Source organism: Toxotes jaculatrix, chromosome 6 (genome assembly GCF_017976425.1).
Source record: "Toxotes jaculatrix isolate fToxJac2 chromosome 6, fToxJac2.pri, whole genome shotgun sequence".
Lineage (NCBI taxonomy): Eukaryota > Metazoa > Chordata > Actinopteri > Toxotidae > Toxotes > Toxotes jaculatrix.
In genome coordinates this window covers 9137004-9156457 of record NC_054399.1, presented here as the reverse complement: position 1 = coordinate 9156457, position 19454 = coordinate 9137004, and the positions used below count along the sequence as shown (strand labels likewise).

Sequence of the window (19454 nt, the reverse complement as noted above, 5' to 3'; positions counted from 1 at the left end):
AAATAAAACCTCCACTCAACCCGTTAACTGTATATTATTAAAAAATATGCAATTCAAAAGTAAACATTTAGGTGTATCATATATTTTGAAAACAGGTGATAGCTGATTTATATCTCAAGCTAAAATGGCATTTAGAGCTAGCTGAAAACCCAAAGGAAAGTGACGCACCAGTTCATTCGAAACAGAACTAACAAAAAGAAAAACATACTTCACTAATACTGTTGTGTATATAACAACAAAAATAAATAAACTCACTGTGGAGTTGTGATTTTTTTTAACTACAGAACGAAACTACACGTTCAAACGGATAAGTAGGGGCAACATTTCGAAAGCTGTAACCGGAAACCGAGTTGATGTGTCAGTGTCTGACTTGATAACAGTAGAGCTCGGATGGTTGTTAATAACTGGGGCTCCACGGGATTGTTCACAACAACAGAGGAAGGCGCACCAGCTCTGACCAAATAAAGCACAGTCGCGATTTTTAGATCCTGTTTCGGAACCATACAAGCGGAAACCAACGTTAACGCGTTGTTGCGCGACAGGGGTTCGTTGTCCTACGGAAAGCTGTTGTTTGTACCGAGCTAGCTTTGTCCTTCTTCGCAGTCACAGCTGTGGTGGTGTTGGTGATATATTTATACAAATCGTTGTGGAATATGGCTCAGCATGGACATCATGTAGCCAGTTCCCAAAAAGCACTAATGCTGGAGATGAAAAGTCTCCAGGATGAACCGGTCGAGGGGTTCAAAATAACTTTGGTGGACGAGTCGGACATGTACAACTGGGAAGTAGCGATATTTGGACCCCCAAACACACACTACGAGGGTGGTTATTTTAAGGTGAGTAGCTAATGTTAGCTAGCAGTCGATCTATTGTTCTTTAGCTGGTTGATTTAGCCTACATTTAGGTAAATTACCCATGGAGGGCAACTCAGCGGTTAACCTTAGCCTTCAAGTAATCGTCTTCATCAACGGCAGGTAACCGTTAATAACGTTAACTTGGCTAATTGGCAGTCGTTCCCTGTTTACTGTGATAAAACAGTCTCTCCTTCTTTGTTCAACTTTAAATCAACTCCACTCAGTCAGGATAATTAGATTTTAGTGGCGGAACCTTGTAGACACTGAAAGTTTCTTTTTGTCTATGGCTTGTTTTTATTTAAAATATAAGTTAGCTGGGGTCCCCTGCAGTGACAGTCAGCGCATGATCACGTCTGACAGTCACTTTTGTGTTAACATGAAACAAAAGGTTGTTAGCACGGCCGCCTCAAGCTTTAACGGTACTCTGATTAGGCAAGCTCATCATCTAAGCAATTTAATCACTTCCTTTCTGTTTTTATCATTACAAATCAGCAGCCCTAGGATGAACAGGCTCTTTGTTTGTGTGTTCTAAGGAACTCAACGCAGTGATAACTTAGGGTAACTCAGAAGCCATTGAATTTATTTTCTGGCGTACTTCCTCCCTTGAGATGTGTTGGTTTCACAGATATCTTGTTCCCCTTTGTGAGTATTTGTGCCATAAGCAAAGAGGGCTTGCAGTTTACACAGCTTCCCCTTAGTCATTAACTACTGCATTGTCTTAGCTACATTTTTTATCATCGCTAGCACTCAATGTTTAATTGTAATGTCTTTTTAGAGTGACAGGAATATCAGATCATTTATTTTCATGGCACCCTTGACTCTGACCCTTGACCTGTGAACTGCTGGTTGTTTATACTGGTTTTGGTTGGAGCTACAGAACCTGACTCACTTTAAGTCCAATTGTAAGCTATACACCTACATTGTAAATATAGAATACCCTGACATGTGTTGGTACATCAGAGAGCCCAGTGGTGATTTGTCTCAAACCTAAATGAGCGAGTGAAAATCAGCTTCAGATGTTGCAAAACACTGAGGGGATTGTTGTTCACCCAAATTTGAAGTCCTATACTAATGTGGGTATTCATCCGGTAATCCACTTTGATTTATTACTTTGTCTGGCAAACTAAAAAAAAAAAAAAAAGACCCCGTAGTTCTGCTTCAAACTTGCCCTAGATAGTTATTTTATTGTACATCAAACAAAAGATAATGAGCTTTTATTAAGGTGGTATAATAGTCCAGTCTTTATGAGAAAAAGACAAGGTTAATATTGGTCATGGGCATGAAAGAAGATTTAAATTAGTAGCCAGAGTAGCCAACAAAAATAACAACATACTCAAATTGTACATAGTCGCTTTACAAGGGCTTTCTGTAATGGACTCATAATGCTAAGTCTCACATTAGCCACAGTTGTTTTCATATAACACCTAACTGTAAAGTATCAGTAATGGCTCCCATTGTGTTCAGACTATCCAGCATATTATATCACTTAAGCTATATAGTGCTTTGTGATTCCAGTTCTTGGGAAGCCTCTTCATTTCACCTCTGGTCCTTTTCAAGCCCCGTGAGCACAGGCAGAGGGCCCTGGCCAGGCTGCAGTAGACGGGGTTCAGTGTATCTGTGTGGGTGCTGTGTACAGGATTCCTTTGTCGGGCCAGGAATGCACAGCCTGGATGTGAAAACCACCGCATGGTTGTGACTCATTGTTCTGGGCTGGGTTTCCATCCAACCAGTTCGCCATATTCTAACAAAAAAGAAAAAGAAGGAAAAAAAACACACACACACACTGTTACAACCAGGTTACCTAAACAAACAAGCAGTTATGACTTGCAGCAGCAGCCTGTTCATTAGAAACAGGGCAGGTAATGACGTCACATGAAACCTGGCTGAGTCAGGTATTCATTTCACATGGGTGTTGCTCTCAAAGAGTCACACCATGATAAATATGTCATGACTGCAGGCACACTGTAGACTGAGACTTACTGAAAGATCATTCAGCCTGCATTAGATAACTGTCCTATATCCACGATACATGGGTCAACACTACCTTACTGTAATATATTGACCATTGACCTCAAGGTCTCACAGTAAGCCTCAATTATGACCCTCATTTGTTGGTTCTGAGACATTTCTAAACTATGCTCTCTGCTTTGTCATGTGAAGTAATCTCTGTGTGTGTGATAGCCAGCTATGGTCTTGGGTCATGTATGAAGCAGAGAGGGTGAGAAAGTCAGGAAGGGGGTTAGGACAGAGATTCACTGTGTGTATTGTTAAGGTACACATTCAGTTTGAATGTCCAGACGATACAGTGACATTGAAGACTTTATTCAGTCTAATACAATGTTAATCTGAGCCTTTAATACAATACCTTGAAATGGAGACAGCGGTAAACATAAAACATAAAAACGGTGCACTTCGGTTTCTGTCCTGCTCATTGTATTTTCTAGTAAATTCTCCGCACTTTTTTCTCTCTCTTGAACATCTCTGTCTTCCCTGTACATTTTCTTGACACCAGGAACATTTCAAGGTATGAGATATTATTGAATAACACATTTACACTCCTGTTAACATCACTCCACAACAGCTTGTTTGCCTGTATTCAAGATTTCATGTTGAAAAATGCTACTAAGCATATCCCCATGCTACAGTGATTGTTTGTTTATTTTTTGGATTGTCATTATCTTAGTTTGCTCTTGAGCTAGTTGTTTGTGATTTGGATCCCCAGTGACTCTCCTTAGGAATCTGAAATCTCACAATTTTTGAGTGCTCACAGTTTGATCCAGTATCTGCATTAAATTATCCAAGTGGAAGAATAGTAATGAATTACAGCGCTTCTTTTTTAATCATAATTATGTAATCCAGAGCAGTTGGTATGATCCCCAGTTCAAATAGAGTCACTCCACAACAAGTCAAAAGTAATCACTGTACTTTCTAAGGGGCCCAGGCAGTTTAGTGCAACAACAGGCTCGACCAGTAGGTTTTGCCTTACATGGCATAAAGTACAGGAACATACTTTCATGATTTAGTTGAGCTCTTTACCGTGTCAAGTATTTGTGTAGTATCTATACAAGGCAAAAACAACAGCTACACACAGACAAAGAACCCTAAAATTTTTACTTTAGCTGGAACTAATTAGATAATTCAGTTTTTGGTTATTGTTGAAGGCTCAGTTTCTCTGTATTCAATTTAAAAAAAAAAAAGGTTTCTATAAATATGTTATATTGCTATTACCATCTGTATGGTTTATTAAAATAAACACAAAACCCATCAATTCCACCGTGGTTCTGTGCTCTCCATTTTGATTAGCTTATTTGCTTAATAAAAGAATAATTACGAGCATAAAGTCTTATTCTGGTCCATGAACTGTGACATTGCTTTTTCTTTGAACGCAAAGACTGCCATTCAGATTTGGCCTCTTCCTGCTCCGTTTTGTGTCATAAACCACAGCGGCAGAGAAGGACGATCTGTATCCGTAGACTATGAGGTCATCTGCTTGTGTATCACATAGAAGTTTCTCATGTTGACATACAGCAGAAACTGTGCTCTGCGTGTGGTGACACAGGGCTGAACCGCAGAACTGTGGAGGTACCTGTGAAACTTGATGGGTGACCGTGTTTGAAGTGCTGCTTTGTCAGCACCTGGTAGCTTTAATTATAATTTTTGTCGCACGTAATTATGATCTAAATGGGCTCTCTGCAGCTCATGCTGTGAAATAAAACCGTTCATATCTCAGTCGAGTGGTTTACTCGACTAACAGACCATTCTTCATAGCAGCGATGAAAAAGGGAGGGTGTTGCCCTTCAGTTTTGGCCTGGGCCTCCCTCTCTTTTTTAGCCTCTGACAGACCAGAGTTGTGTTGAGCAGCTGACTCTGTGTTTCTGCCTACTTTCCTTCCTCCTCGGCTGCATGCTACATAATTTGCACAGGCTCTGTGTAAGCCTTTGCAGTTTCAGTGGAGGGGAGGGGTACAGGCAAGAGGACCCAGCCGGGCTGTAGAGGGCTTGGCTGGGCCGGGCCTGGCTGAGCTGTTGGAGTCATGTTTCCCCCTCTGGCTGTGTCACAGAGAAATGAGAGTAGGGTAGAAAAAAGAGGGAATACAGAAACAGCCAGATCAAGAACAGGCAGAGCTCTTCCTTGCAGTGGTGCCCCTTTGAAAGGAGAGCCTGCTGCGAGCAGAGGTGAGTGAGAGGCCCCAAAAGACAGTTATAACTGTCCCCTGAGGCCCCGGCCATGTGTTCTCTTTCTCTTCCTGTATGGGCCACCAGTGTGGTAAACACACCTTTGGAACATGGCTACAAATATGTGCTGGTTGCTTTAAATGTTTCATGTGTTGCAGTCACCTTGTAATCAGTTTATAACACCAGCTTTTGATCCTTTTCCTCTCCTCTACATCCTCCTCCTGAGTTGAGTTAATGAGTCTGGGGGCTGTTGGGTATGAACATGATAATCTCTGGGACCTGTGTGTGTGCATGCGCTACGGAATTTGCTCTACGCTACGACCTTATTCCTCGTCATTCAGTGTGAGGTGGGTGGAGGGTGTGTGTGTGTGTGTGTGAGGATAAGGTCGGTGGAGAAGGTAAAGAGTTGCACAGGGAGAACAGAATGATTTTTTCTGTTCAGGGTCTTCGCATTGACCTGGTTTACTTCGCCTTGCTGTCATTTTCCAGAGGGTGGGCGCGTTCGCTCTCATTCCCATTATATTTTCAAGGCAGGGTTTTTTAGGTCACAATCCAAGAATGAGTTTTGTAGAAAGAGATCTTGTATTCTATATTTTCTGTAACAAGCTCTTCATGGGTCTCTTTTTTTTCACGTGCATGGCAGGAAACTGTTCAGAGTGAATCACCTTTTGACCATGGTTGCTGTTAATTATGTCCTCAGTCCAATTATGAGGCATGACTGGCAAGCCAGCAGTGGCATGTTGGAACGGATGTACTGAGGCCAGCACTTTGTGATGAGCAGACATCTTGGTTGGTTGAGCTGCTGCATGTGAAGCAATACCTCGTTTCCTGTACCCATTACTGCTTGATCCAAAAGGGTTGTGGAGGCAGAGTAAAGAGAAAGCGAGTGTTCTACAGAATATACTAAAAAGTGAGTGGATAATAAGGACAGGCACTCATGTAGAGAGGATGATCTCTGGCCTCCTAAGACCATGCTGCATCATCCCCTTCCTCCACTTCCTCCTCCTTGTGTTTCTTTGCTTCTGTCTGCTGGGTGCTGATGAGACAGGAGACAAGCTGCTCACTGCTGCAGATCAAATGAGCCAACCAAGCAGCCTGTCTGTGTTTAGGCCAGCTCTGTCACTCTTCTCTAAAACCATCCATCTATCCTCTCCTCCCTCCATCCACCAAGGGTTTGGTCCCAGCTTGCTGGGCGGGCAGGCCAAGAGTTACAGCACTCCGATCTATCTTTTGGTTCAGTGAAGTTTTACACTACATTATTAGTGTTGTATGCTCTCCATTAAGGTTTATAACACACCCATTGCCTGGACAAAGCTTATGGACAAATTGTTCTGCACCTATTTCCAGTGGTTTTAAATCGATCTGTAGTTGGTGCTGCTGAATCCACAAGCATCTTTCCCTTCTTCATTAGCCTACTCACTTTGTCAGTTGTATTTTGGAGCCCTAAATGGTAACTGAATGCACTGCTAGTGTTTGCATACAGTTTGTGATATTGTGTTGCTAGGAAAGCGGATCTAAAGCCTCCTGGTAAGCTGCATTGTGAAATTATGCTCTTACCTTCTTACAGGGATCAATGCTCGTGCTTAATGCATATCCCCACCTCCCTGCTTTACTTGCAGCCTGGATTCAGACTTGCAGGATCACGATGAGTGAAGCTATTTTTGTCAGAAATTAACGAAAGTTTGGCAATAATGGCACCATTTCTGTGTGTGTCACCAAAGAGATGGGTGGCTCTTGTTTACTTTCCACTGTTGGACTGAGTGTAGGTTTTCTTCCATGTCTGATGGTCTTTTTGTTTCCAAGATAGCTCAGACGGTTTTGGATGAAAGTGGGTGAACAGACAACTCTTTGCCAATGCAAGAGTGAATTAGATTTTGGTGGTGTTTGAGGATTTTTTTTTTTTGCCCTTAACTTTTTTTCTTAATTCATGTGAACTAAGATCTAAAACTTTCAGCTTTTCATTAACACACTTCTTTTGTTGGAAAAGCATACCTGGAGGACAAGCAAACATAAACCACTTTGCCCGTTGGCAGTGTTGGCGTAAGTTTGTGCCATTCCAAATCTCCTCTAGTTCTTTTTTTTTTTGTTTGTTTTTTGCACCATTTCCATCCCCTTTTGAATTGGACCAAATGGTTTCTCAGAGTAATGCTGAATGGCTTCTGATAGGAGCTACTGTGGCTTATTAAATCACCCACACTAGTAGATGATGTGGCTGTCAGCTCGTCTTATTGGGGTCAACAACAAAAAAAAATAAACATGGGCATTGCATTGTAAATCAGAGCAGACAACTTGACTGTCAGTTGGACATGAGAAGGAGTGAGAGTTTTCTCTCAGCCAGTGGACAGATATGATCTTGATGTTTATATTGTTTGGGAAGACAAACCATGCTCTCACAGTTGCAGCCTGGCCCTCCTCCTCCCCACCCCCACCCCTCTCCTACCCCCCCCCTGGCTGGCTGCTGTGTGTTGCACTGTTGCCAGCCTGTAATGTGTACAATGTTGGCTTGAACCCTGCACTCTGAAGGGCCGCCAGCTTTTTTGGCAGGGTCAGTCGGACCCTGGGACTTTTTTTTTCTACAAGCCGCATTCTCTCAGGGCTGTGTCAGTGTTTCCTCTCTGGTCTGATTTTACATGGTGAGAACAGTTTTATTCTGTTGGTTGCAAATCAGGACCAGGAGGGACATCCAGTACAACAAATGTTGATCTTGCACTGTAGGTCAGGACATACTGACACACAATTTAAAAACAACACAGCCTGTGAAATACAGCTCTGACAGACAGGGTGGACAGTAACAGATTCAGAGAATATTAACAGATCACACTTGTGGCGCTTTGGTCTGAGCACTGATATACCGTATGTTTCTGCTATATACTGCCCGGTTTAAATGCCCCCCTCTCCAAACTACCACTACCACTCCACCCCCAGTGTAGCCGACAAACCCCCACCCTACCACCGCTCGAAGGTTCACTGTGGCGAGGACCAGCTGACCATGCCAAATCAGCAAATGTGAGCAAGTGTGTGTGTGTGTGTATATGTTTGGTTGGTGGAGAGGGTTGCAGCAGAAGGTTTCATGCTGTGAGTGACGTGCGTGTGTGTAATCTGTGTAGCCGGTGTCCTCTACGCATAGTAGGATTAATACAGTGTGTGGGTGTGGTTTCAGTGTTGAGGGTGCATAATAGCAGAACACGGGTGTGAGCTGTGGATTGTCTTGGCTTGCAGTGACAGCTGGAGAGGACAAACCCCCACACAATGTCTTTATACCAGCAACCCCAGCACCCATTCCCATCCACCCCCACCACCCTCCCACTGCTGTTTCTCTGAGCTCCACACACTGGGCAGCTGAATGCACTGCGAGCCTCCCCTCCCTCTTTCTTTCTACATCATATTACATTACACTGTCATTAGCCCCTCCATGCTCGGCCACCTCAGTAGGGTTTGCCATGACTCTACAGCTACTATTTATAGTTTTCTTTTTTCAGTCACCATTGAAACTGATCATCTTGATTGTGATGTTCATCTAGCTTCTGCTTGTTGACACCAGAGCTGTAAAACATAGGTCTCTGTGAAGAAAAGCCCTCAGAATGTGTGTTCTGCTTTTGCAGCATTGTACAGACTTGAATTCGGTTAACCCTGGGAGACCAGCAGGATAATTTTTAGCAAATGTGTGTGTGGATCTAATGCACACTGCAGGTTTTCTTGAAGCAAACAAAACCACTAGTGCACTAATATTAAATGCAGCAGCCTAGCTATGATTAAAGGAATCACCCTTTAGTTTCCAAGTATATTTTGAGCCAGTAAGTCTCTGTGGGCCTAATCGGTGAAAACGGTTCTCTGAAACGGTGAACAGTTCAGAGGGAAGTTGTCATGACTTGTCTGTTGGCAAGGGAGAAGTGTTGATAAACCGTCTGCCTCTCACATTTCTATAATGTGTCTTCTGTCACTTTCAGGCTCGGATCAAGTTCCCCGTCGACTACCCGTACTCTCCACCTGCTTTCCGCTTCCTCACCAAAATGTGGCACCCCAACATTTACGAGGTAACCCTGACTGGTGTAAATGCTGATTGTAACTTGCAATAGCTTCTCATGGCCTTTGTTAACAGACCCGTGAGCTACTGCTTATATAAGTAGGATATATATGAATATAAGACTGAAAATAGGAGAAACAGTAGATCCTTGTCATGTGATTCAAGGTCAAGGTTTAATTATTATAATTTTTTTAATAAAGATTGACCAAACCTAATATTTTAATCTTGGATCTAAGTAGTAATAATTAAAATATTACCTCAACATGACGGTGTTGGTTCTCTTGCGTCCTTAGAATGGGGATGTGTGTATCTCTATCCTGCACCCACCAGTGGACGACCCACAGAGCGGTGAGCTGCCGTCAGAGAGGTGGAACCCCACACAGAACGTCAGGTACACAACATAACACTCTTTACCCCATTCTAGGTTGTTTTGTTAAAGAGCAGTGTGCAAAACCATCAAAGTTACTTTGTCCAGTGTCTTACAGCTGCCTCCTTAAATATAATTATTTGAATTATCTGTCATTTCTAACAAATTGACAGAAGTAAGCATTACTAGACATATGGTCTAGACCGTAACTATGTGGACAATTACACATTTTTGTTCACACATTCAATTTGAAATACATTGAAATACATTAAAGTACCAAGTCTCAGCTTTAATTTGAGTAGACTTGCATCAATATAGAAAGAACTCTGCTGTAAATATAGCCCTTTTAATATAGTCTGGACTTCCAAGCCTTTTTCATACCTTACCATGAGGCTTTAGACTTATTTCCTACATTCCTTGCAGGATTTTGATTGATGCATTTTTCCTGCCTTCCAGGCAGCCATGTTTTGCCTGGAATCCTCATGTTGTGTTATGACAGTCAAAGACTTGCAAAGACTTGAAGTTTCCATAGTTTACTTTTGGGTTTTGTCAAATATATAAGTGTGTGTGCTAATGTAGCTGATAGCACCAGCTGCTGTGGCTGTGCACAGTAGCTGATTCAGTCCAGAGTTCACCATTTAAAATTAAAGCCTTTGAAGAGAGACAAACTTCTAGATCATGGTTGATAAAACTACTTCTACAATCATTTTGGACTGATTGTTTTGTCAGTCGCACACAAAAGGATCTAGGAGCAACAGTGCTAATAAGCTAAAAGTCTGCAAGTTTTGGCCTCCTGTTCATGGATGTAACATAAAGGCAGTTATTCGAGATCTTCCCTCAACTGCCTACCAACTTGCTGCAGTGTAAATGCCTGAACCAGCCAAGCGTGGTGTGTAATTGATAACCCTTTATTTCAGATATTTACTTGACACCTTCATTCAACCCCTGCAGCTTCTCCATTCTCTCTCTTTCTCTCTCTCTCCTTAGCTTTTCCTCTTATGCATTATGTTCATACACAGACTCTTGCAGTTGAATAGAGGTGTACAACACAATAATGGGTCCTTTGTTGCCCCCGAGCTGATGATCAAAACAACAACAGAAACAAAACCAGTCCCACATTTTGGCACCAGGGAAAGGGAAAATGAGTGAGCTGGTGGGAGATCACATATATGAAAACAGTTTTAGGGACAAGGTGTACTGTAACACCCAAGCTTTTTACTGCCCTCATATGGTTAAAACTAGGCGATTTACCCAAGCATAAATAATGAATGTATTGTCTGTTAATATCTCTAAAAATCAACAGATGACAGCAAAGACAAATGGATATTTTTCTTGTCTGACTGTAACATTCATATCTTACCCTCCCCCTCTCTGTCTTGCTTTATCCGTATGTCCTTTCTTTCCATCTCTGTGCACGTCCTTGTCCTGCATTCTCAACGTCTGCTATCTCATCTTACCTCCATCTTTGCCTCCCACCCCCCTCTTCCTCTGTTTCTGCCTTTCCTCCCCCTGTACTGCTCTCTTGTATTTTAATCTCTCTCTCTTCACTTTCCCTCGTCTGCTGACGTCTCCGCTCAGGACCATCCTGCTCAGCGTGATCTCTCTGCTGAACGAGCCCAACACCTTCTCCCCAGCCAACGTGGACGCATCAGTTATGTACCGCAAGTGGAGGGACAGCAAGGGCAAGGACAGAGAATACATCGAGATCATCAGGTACCAAGAGGACAAGCAGCACTCTTCTCTTCACACTTCAGAGAGTTTTTCAGTGTAGCAGGTACAGAGAGTACCAGCAGTGAAGCTCTCTGTGGCCTCGTCTGACTGTTCTTTTCTTTTTTCTGTCCTATCTTTCCTTTTCACAGGAAGCAGGTGGTGGCTACCAAAGCTGACGCAGAGCGGGACGGTGTCAAGGTTCCTGTCACGTTGGACGAATACTGCGTCCGCACCCAAGTCCCGCCCACGGATGACGGCTCCAACCTCTTATATGATGACTACTACGACGACGAGGAGCTGGAGGACGACGACGAGGACGACAACGAGGACTGTTGCTATGATGAGGACGACTCGGGCACCGAGGACTCCTGACCTCGTCTCCCTGTGAAATCACCCCTCCCCCCGTCCCTGCCCCATCCCTGTCCCCCACACCCCTAGCATACACACATCCCTCTTCTGTCATGGACTGAACTTTAATTCCCTGTCCCCCTTCTTCTTCCCCTGAACCCCCTCCATCGTCCTCACTTAGCGCAGACCCCCCTGTCCACCTTCTGTCACGTGTGCAGTCACAGTATGCACACTAAACCCTGATGCATTGAAGAAAAGAAAGCTACAGAGTTGTTTTTGTTGGTTTCTTACATGTTTTCTTTTATTCTTTCTTTTTTTTTTGTCTGAGTAGAGGTTACACACGTTACATACACAGCAGGAAAACATACAGTAACAGTAATAACAGTACTTCCTCATCTGCTTCTGCTTGTCTGAACTGGTAACTGGTTTAGATTCCCACAAAGTGTTTTTAGCTCCAAGACCGATTTCTTCCTCTGGCTTTGAGAGGAACAAAGCCAACTTGTTTTGTTCTTTAATTAAGCCAAGGAATGGTCACACCTTTTCTTGACATTATCATCAGCAGCAGGGAGGAATGTAATGTCACAGGTCAGATCAGAGTAAAACAAGCAGAGAGCATTTGCAAAGGAAGCTAATTTAGAAAAATTATACAGTGTGTGTGTGTGTGTGTTTTGAAAGGCTGAGTCACGTCCGCCCCTGAGCCATGTATGTGACCTCCAGTTACCAGGCTGTTCGAAGCCCTGCCATGCTTCACCTCTGACATTTTAGGGCCCCAGGGCTTGTGCTGCTCTGAACAGGGAAGCTGTTCACACTCCCTTGTGCCTTCCCTCACTCCTTGATACCACAGATCTGAATGACTTGTGGGACAGACCAGTCAAAGCAAAAACCCCCTAGCAACCAGGCAAACAAAGGTGGCAGAAGGGAGATATTCAGGCTCACAAGGTCTCAGGTGGGGATAACTGTGCACACAGCGCCCTCCTCCTGAGGGAACAAGTTATCTATAGCAGCACCTGTCAGATGTGAGTGAGAAAGGTAAGATCCAACAGCTGAACTAAAGAGTGGAATGTAGATCAGGATCCCACAGACGTCCTTTACTGACTGCCACGCAGCCTTCATTACACAAGCACGTGCTACTAGTGCCCTGGATGCATTAACAAACAGCTAGCTGAGCCTGCTGCTGCTCATGAAATCCAATGTACTGTATTTAAAAAAAAACCTATGCAGTCAGTGCTTGAACTCACTTATTATGCAGTGCTTTAAAAGTGGCAGTGAAGCTGAGCCTTTCAACAGTCTGACCTTAACTCCAGCTGGAGTTTTACAAGCCAGCTATGCACCTGTTAGGACTTTGGACTGACGGTGTGCTTGGTTAGAGATGGACAAGTGTAGCTGTATCTGCTTTTATGTTTGTCAGTGGTTTGTTGATCTAAACCAGAGTAGCACAAGTCTCCACAGCAGAAGAAGCAACAGTGAGATTGTACTAATTTGCCTTCACAGAGCACACCCCCTCCTTGTGGTGGCTATGTGTACAGGCAGTGTTCTTTCCCCTCCTGCTCTGAAATTTTCAGCTGGGCCACATCCATCTTGACTCATGTGAATAAATGACCCTTGTTACCTGCGAGGAGATCATGTGGCAGTGTGAGTGATTCAGAAGAATGAAATGGCCTGATGGGGGTTTTGTTTTCAGTCTGTTCTGTCAGAAACCCTCTTTGTAGCTGCCAGGAGTGCTCTGTTGCACACTCGAAGACACATTACCACCATCCAGCAGTATTTCCAATGAAATTCTCAACATTGCTGTAAACATGTTTCCGTTGTGTGTGTGTGTGCGCGCGCGCGTGTGTGTGTGTGTGCGTGTGAATATTCACCGATCGTTTTATAAGATGTGCCGAGAAGGTATGGAGAAGAAGCGCAGAAATGGGAAGGCAAGAGGATAGGGTTGATCTTTGAGCATGAACAGGAGAATGTGGTTCTTCACTAGCATGCTGTTAATGACGTGTTTGTGGTTTTAGATCTGCTATAAGGGTTGGAATCGTGTCCAGGGACAAAGGTTCTCAATTTTATCTGTGGCATTGTGAATGGGCTGAGGGTTGTCCGTTAATTTTGGGCTTCTTTAACTGTTTTTGATGTAACTTTTTTTTAAATTTCCAAATTGTGGTGTGAGCTGCAATGTTTTCTGTCTTATATGTATTAAGTGCTAAGAATATTGACCTGATTGTTTAAAAACCCAGGATTGTTCATGCAAGAGCGAATAAATGTACCGACCGATTACACTATAATCAAACAACAGAAAAGTTGAACAGAACCAAATTGACACAGCACACCTTACAGTAATTCTTTCCAGCCTTTCTCAGCCCTGAATGCTCAGAAAATAGTTATCAATACTCAATAATTGACTGATGTCTGCTACACAGCCTATGAATGATTCTCCCCCCTCAGTTTTGATGTTTTAGGGTGAATGGGATTTCTTTTTTTTTCTTTTTTTTTTTGTCAAACCACTGTTTTATCATCCTGCCCCCCTCCACCTCCCCAGTTCTCTGAGCTCTGATTGGTGGCAGCATCACTGAGGGGAAAAAAAAACCCAGCAGTTAATTACAGAAAACAACAAGAACCTCAGGAAAAAAAAAAAACAACAAACAACCATCCTTCCCCAGCTGAGTGATCCTGACCCCGGGGAGTCTCACTTTTTGGCTTCAAAGGACTGTTTACAATCCCTTGATATGCACATGTGGATATTTTGACGATCACTTGATGTTTTTTTTCTTGTTTATATTTTCTTTTTTCTTATGGTTTGTAAATCTATTTAAAATCTGAAATAAAGATCTTTATTAGATATTGGCTGATTTTTTATTGAAGGGTGGGCTTTAATTGGCTGTGTTTGAGAGATTTAAAGGTCTCACTGGTTTCTCCCTTCTCTCTGTTCTCTCATAGACACTGAAAAGGCTTGAGTGACTGAAATGTGAGTGAAACTCAGGGCTACCTCTGAGAGGTAAGACTCGTGTCCTTCCTTTTCACTTTCACTTGATGGTTTTTAGAAACCATTTTAGAGGAGTTAAAGTGTGAGGAAAGTGCATGATGAGATGTGTACCCAGCAGTCACCCTGCTAAACTCAGAGGGTGGTGGAGACTTTAAAGGATTTCCTGATACTTTCCATGTTTTGTCTGTTGAAAGTGGGAATTTAAGAAATGCCGCCTCTAAAATGGCCATGGTTTCTTTTTTTTTTTTTTTGCTTCGTTCTCCCTCCTTGACTGTTGCTAATCTAAAGTCTTGGAAGAAACTGCACGGTAAGACATTTCTGTGTGTTTTTGTGCGGGCTGCTGTTAATTTCACCCTGCTTTGCATGAAATAAATTCAAGTCACCATTTTTTCCTGTGCCTTTTCCTTTCTGACATGTAGAGGAAAAGATCAAAAATAGTGTGTGGTGTAATGCATTACTGTACGTGCAGGTGTGCTATGCAAATCAGATTGCCAGGAAAGGGGCTAAAATATGAAAATTTAAAAGCCTTCCAACTGGTGCTGAAATTTTTAATCCGTTACTTGAGTTTCTTCAATGTTTCTTATCATTGTAAATCAAATATATTTGAGTTTTAGGCGAGACAGATGAAAAATATCACCTTGGACTCTGGGAACTTGTTATGGGCATTTTTAATGATTTCATTTTAACAGACCAAACTATAAATAAATGACGAGTCCAATAGTACAAGTAACATTTGCCTGAAAGCAGCTCTAGTCAGCTTAAAACAGTCTAGAACAAAGCATAGTTACAGCACTCTGGTATTGTGAAAAGCAAAAAATAATTAGTTAAAAGAAAAAAGAAAACTGCAATTGACTGCATACCAGTACATGACAAATCATACTGGTGAGGGAGCGTATGAAACACTTGATCCTCTTGTGCTTCATGCTGAGAAGAATTTCACACATTTCTTACACCTTTCCTGATGTAACTGCCTCATATTTGCCTGTCTTCAGTTTCAGTTCCCTTCTTGCCTGTGAAGTTTTCTGCTGCCTCCTTTTTTTCTTTTTTCTTTTTTCTTTTTTTTTTTTTTTTTTGGAGAAACTAATCAGAAACAAGTCACGTGCAAGGAAACAGACTATAATCCAACAAACATTAAAACTTGCTGTTGAACTGAAAGCTTCAAAGCTGCTGTCTGAATGAGACATTTCCTGTGTCTGCGCAGCTTCACTGGAGACAGAAAGGGATGTTTTGTTGCACGTACAGACAGGAAGATGGTTTTATTCTGTCAGTAGATCCTGCTTATTGGACAACACAGCCATTTTTAAGAAAGTAATAAAGGTTCCTGTCACTGTATCTTTCCTTACAGATGCTTTAGGGGATGCACACGATCCTTACAAGAAAACTGAGGTAAGACTGTTTGTTCACCAGAGTGCAATAAGTTTTTCTTAATGGAGACAAATGAGCTCATATTAACTGCTTTTAGGGGAAGGCCTTTATATGTTTTTTTTTCTTCAGCTCAAACAGATAAAATTCTTTATTTCATGTAAAGCAACTGGTGCATTACCACTTGGCATGGGCCATTGTTTGCACTAACAGTCCCACATTCTGTGACAGCTTTTAGGTCCTTTTGAACACATTTTCCCACAAGCCTGCACTGGTTTTCTGTCCTAGTCTGGTGTGCTGTGTTCAAACTGTGTGAGTAGCGTGAGCGATGAGATCTGTACCCTGCAGTCACCCTTTATACACAGGATGGTGGAGACTCAAAAGGGTTTCCTGATGCTCTCCTTATATGAACACTTACACCAAACTACATGCATTTTTTTGTAAGAATTCATTTTGTGAGCCGCCTGGTTAGCTCAGTTGGTAACGCACGAGACTCAATCTCTCAGGGTCGTGGGTTTGAGCCCCACTGTGGATGACACCACCTTCCATGGGTTCACCACCTGTGGGAGGTGCCGTAGGACTTCGGTGCATTGTGGACTGGGTGGGAGTTGCCCCTGCGACCTGGGCCTGGACCCAGATAAGCGGCAGCTGATGAGGTGATATTTATTTTGTGAGAGCATCACACGCCTCCAGGGGGCAGCAACAGCTTGTCTCTAGTTACATTGGAGGTATTTGTCTGTAGTTTGAACCAACCTGAAGGACCACAAAGTCTCTAACATGAGTTTCATTTTGTATTTTTTAGATTAATTTTGTTGCTGATGTTTTGTTGCACTTGCTTCTTTTGTGTTCTCAGTTCAAACTTGATGTGATTCTGCAGTCGACACCACCAGCTGAAGCCTGCAGTGTATCCAGGTGTTTACTCTCCAGTAGGGGGCACTGCAACCCCCTCACATACACAGAAATAAGACAGTAATATGGGCTGTATGTTTCACCTTCTCATATGAAAGTGCCAGAATATCTTCTGGTCATTTTCAGTTTTTTCATCACCTTCTGTGACTCTGTCAGTGTGACTCATGCGCTGTGTGTCCTTATATGCTCCTCCTGCGCATCACTTATTTGGTTTATTATCTCCATGTTCTTATTTTTTTCACCTATGGCTGGCTGTGATGTGGTTCTGGAAAATGAAAATCATCAGTCTGTGAGACACAGTAAAGAAAGTTTCACCTGACAAAAATGTAGATCAGTATACTGTATGCCGGTGTTTCAGGCCAGCTCTGAGTGTAGTCCCTCTTTGCTCCAGTCGATTTTTTTTTCTTACATCCTTTTACCCACACTCCCTTAAGCTCCTAGGTCATCCCATTAGTCTCCTCCCACAGATATATACCATCTTTGCTACAGAGTCCATCAGATTTGTTTCCTGTGGCTACAGGTCTGACCTTTTGCCCTGCGTGTGTCCAATCCAAATGCCAGTTCAGCAGACCAGAAAAAGCAAGACACTCAAATGGTCCTGGCATTTGCAGAATTGCTTCTCTCCCTCTGTGGTTTCTTTCCTACTTCGCACTGTGTTTTTGTCTGGAAAGGAAAACACTCTGCTTAAACTGCAGGTTATAAACCTGACTGCTGGATCAGAGCCAGGTGTCACAACCCGTGGCCCTCTCTCTGCGGTTTCACACTGCGACCGTGAGTCACATGTGCTACTGCGCCCCCCCGCTCCAGCTGGTGGTTTGGCATCGATCTCCTCCAGGCTCCCAGTGACTGACTGAGTCAGAGACGCCGGTGACCCGTGGAAAGCTGTGGCCCGAGGAATGAGCGAACCGGGTGAACTGTAACAGACCGGAGCGGTAAAGATGTGAGATGAGAGGAGGAGAATAGAGAGTTGGTCAGTGGAGGCGGGGTGTGGGGGGGGGGAGGATGGATGGCAACAATAAGAGGCAGTGGGGTAAAAATGGACCCTGTGACGTGTTAGGCCTCTATCTTTTTTTTTCCTTGCTTGACCACAATGAGTGACCTCATGTGCTAAGAGTCAACACGCACACGCACATGCACACACATACATATATACTGTAAAAGGAACAAACCTGGAGACTAGACCTCCCACAGAGCTTTTGTGCAGCCACCGCAGAGTCTGACGGCCTCGTTTCTGCGTAGCAGCCCGAGCTCCTCCTTCCTGTCTTTCTAGGAGGCCAATCGGATGTCAGCAGGGAAGATGTTGCACCACAGTGGTGAGACACTCTCTGCACTGACTCCTGACTCCTGACTCCTTCAGCTGCCTTTTTTTCATACACCTGTAATCACCCCCCATCAGCCTGCGTGCAGGTACATCTGTCCATCCATATGACAGGAGGAGAACACAGCCACGGTGAATCACATCTGCATTATTCACGGTCACTTCTGTACTTCTGGGTTTGTTGTAGCTCCAGTGTTGCTCACACACTTCTGGCCAGACAGAGATGTAGGGTCCGGACCCCTTAATGAGAGCAGAACAGACGCATTAACCTTTTCTCAGGCTGTAGCCTGTCCTCGTCTCAACGCCGAAGATTCTCAGACGCCTATATATCGATCTCATTATTTTGTAAAGGAAGCTGTTAACAGTGTGAACCTGCAGTTGTTCGCAGAGTGGTATGACATTCAAACATTCCCCTGGAGATACTGTTTACATTTTAATAAACTTTTTTGTTTGTTTTCCCATTTATGTTCTATTGGAAGTTCTGTTGTATTCTGTGGTGTTGAATTGATTAACATCGGTTAACAGGCAGGCGAATGATCAGTCGTTTTGAAAGTCATTTCATCATTTAAGACAATGTTTTTGAGAAAGGATGCCTAAACAGTCACAGGTTCCAGTTTCTTTTTGGCTTGTTTTTTGTTTCTACTTTTTTGGTAAATTTTTTTCCATGTAGTTTGGTGGTGAGCGAAGGGACATAACATAGGATTTTAAAGCACCGGTGCAGAGGATGTGCACCAAATATTTACATAAGTTTACATTGAAAGGAGACAAATTATGAAGAACGTCTCATACAGAGAGTCAGTAGTCACCACGGTTTTATGTCACTTAATGGCTATTAAATTAATTTATCAAAAAAAATACAATGACAACGAAAATAATTGTTTGTTCCACCCATAGTAAATATTTTTCCAGCTCTGAAGCATCAAAACACGTTTTACTTGACAAGCAAGTCACGGGTCAAGCATGTATAGGGTGCTGAGTGAGTGTCTCTCTGCTGCTTCACATGACAGGCAGCAGTGGGTGAAGGTTCAAATGTGTCTCTGCAATCTATATGGTAAGTGACTCTTTTCATGGGCTGATTACATCAGACAATGACCTCTGGGAGGAGCTCTGAAGGCAAGATGTGTAATTATCTCCACTCAGAGAATGGTGGAATAGCTGACATGGTGGACATACCATGCTGCAGCTGTCATCATGTGTGTCCTTCTTGCTGTAGGTTCAACTGTTATGTTGGGGGTTCACTTTTACCACCTGGTGAAGAATGTTATACAGCAAGTTCATCCTCCTCTGTGGATCCAGATTTCTAATGTGTGTGTAGTTGCACAAACTCATGTGTAAACAGACATGGATACTCTTGCATGTGAATTGGTAAATTTTATATATTAATGCACCTTTGTTGAATGTCAGCACTAATGTTGCACA

The 19454-nt window shown here is 43.0% G+C and overlaps 1 protein-coding gene across 1 annotated transcript; it reads left to right on the top strand.

The window, feature by feature from the left end:
* Positions 1–392: 392 nt before the first annotated feature.
* On the top strand, positions 393–14302 carry cdc34a (cell division cycle 34 homolog (S. cerevisiae) a). Its single transcript, XM_041041051.1, has 5 exons — positions 393–836; positions 8977–9063; positions 9347–9444; positions 10999–11133; positions 11280–14302. Exons 1-5 carry the CDS (start codon positions 654–656, stop codon positions 11500–11502), a joined length of 726 nt encoding a protein of 241 aa, XP_040896985.1. The 5' UTR covers positions 393–653; the 3' UTR covers positions 11503–14302.
* The last annotated feature ends 5152 nt before the right edge of the window (positions 14303–19454 follow it).

Bases quoted from the DNA above. Each gene is read 5' to 3' on its own strand.
- cdc34a (XM_041041051.1), top strand. From the start codon at position 654: ATGGCTCAGCATGGACATCATGTAGCCAGTTCCCAAAAAGCACTAATG. The intron at 837-8,976 runs GTGAGTAGCTAA...TGTCACTTTCAG, and splicing joins ACGAGGGTGGTTATTTTAAG to GCTCGGATCAAGTTCCCCGT. The intron at 11,134-11,279 runs GTACCAAGAGGA...TCCTTTTCACAG, and splicing joins GAATACATCGAGATCATCAG to GAAGCAGGTGGTGGCTACCA.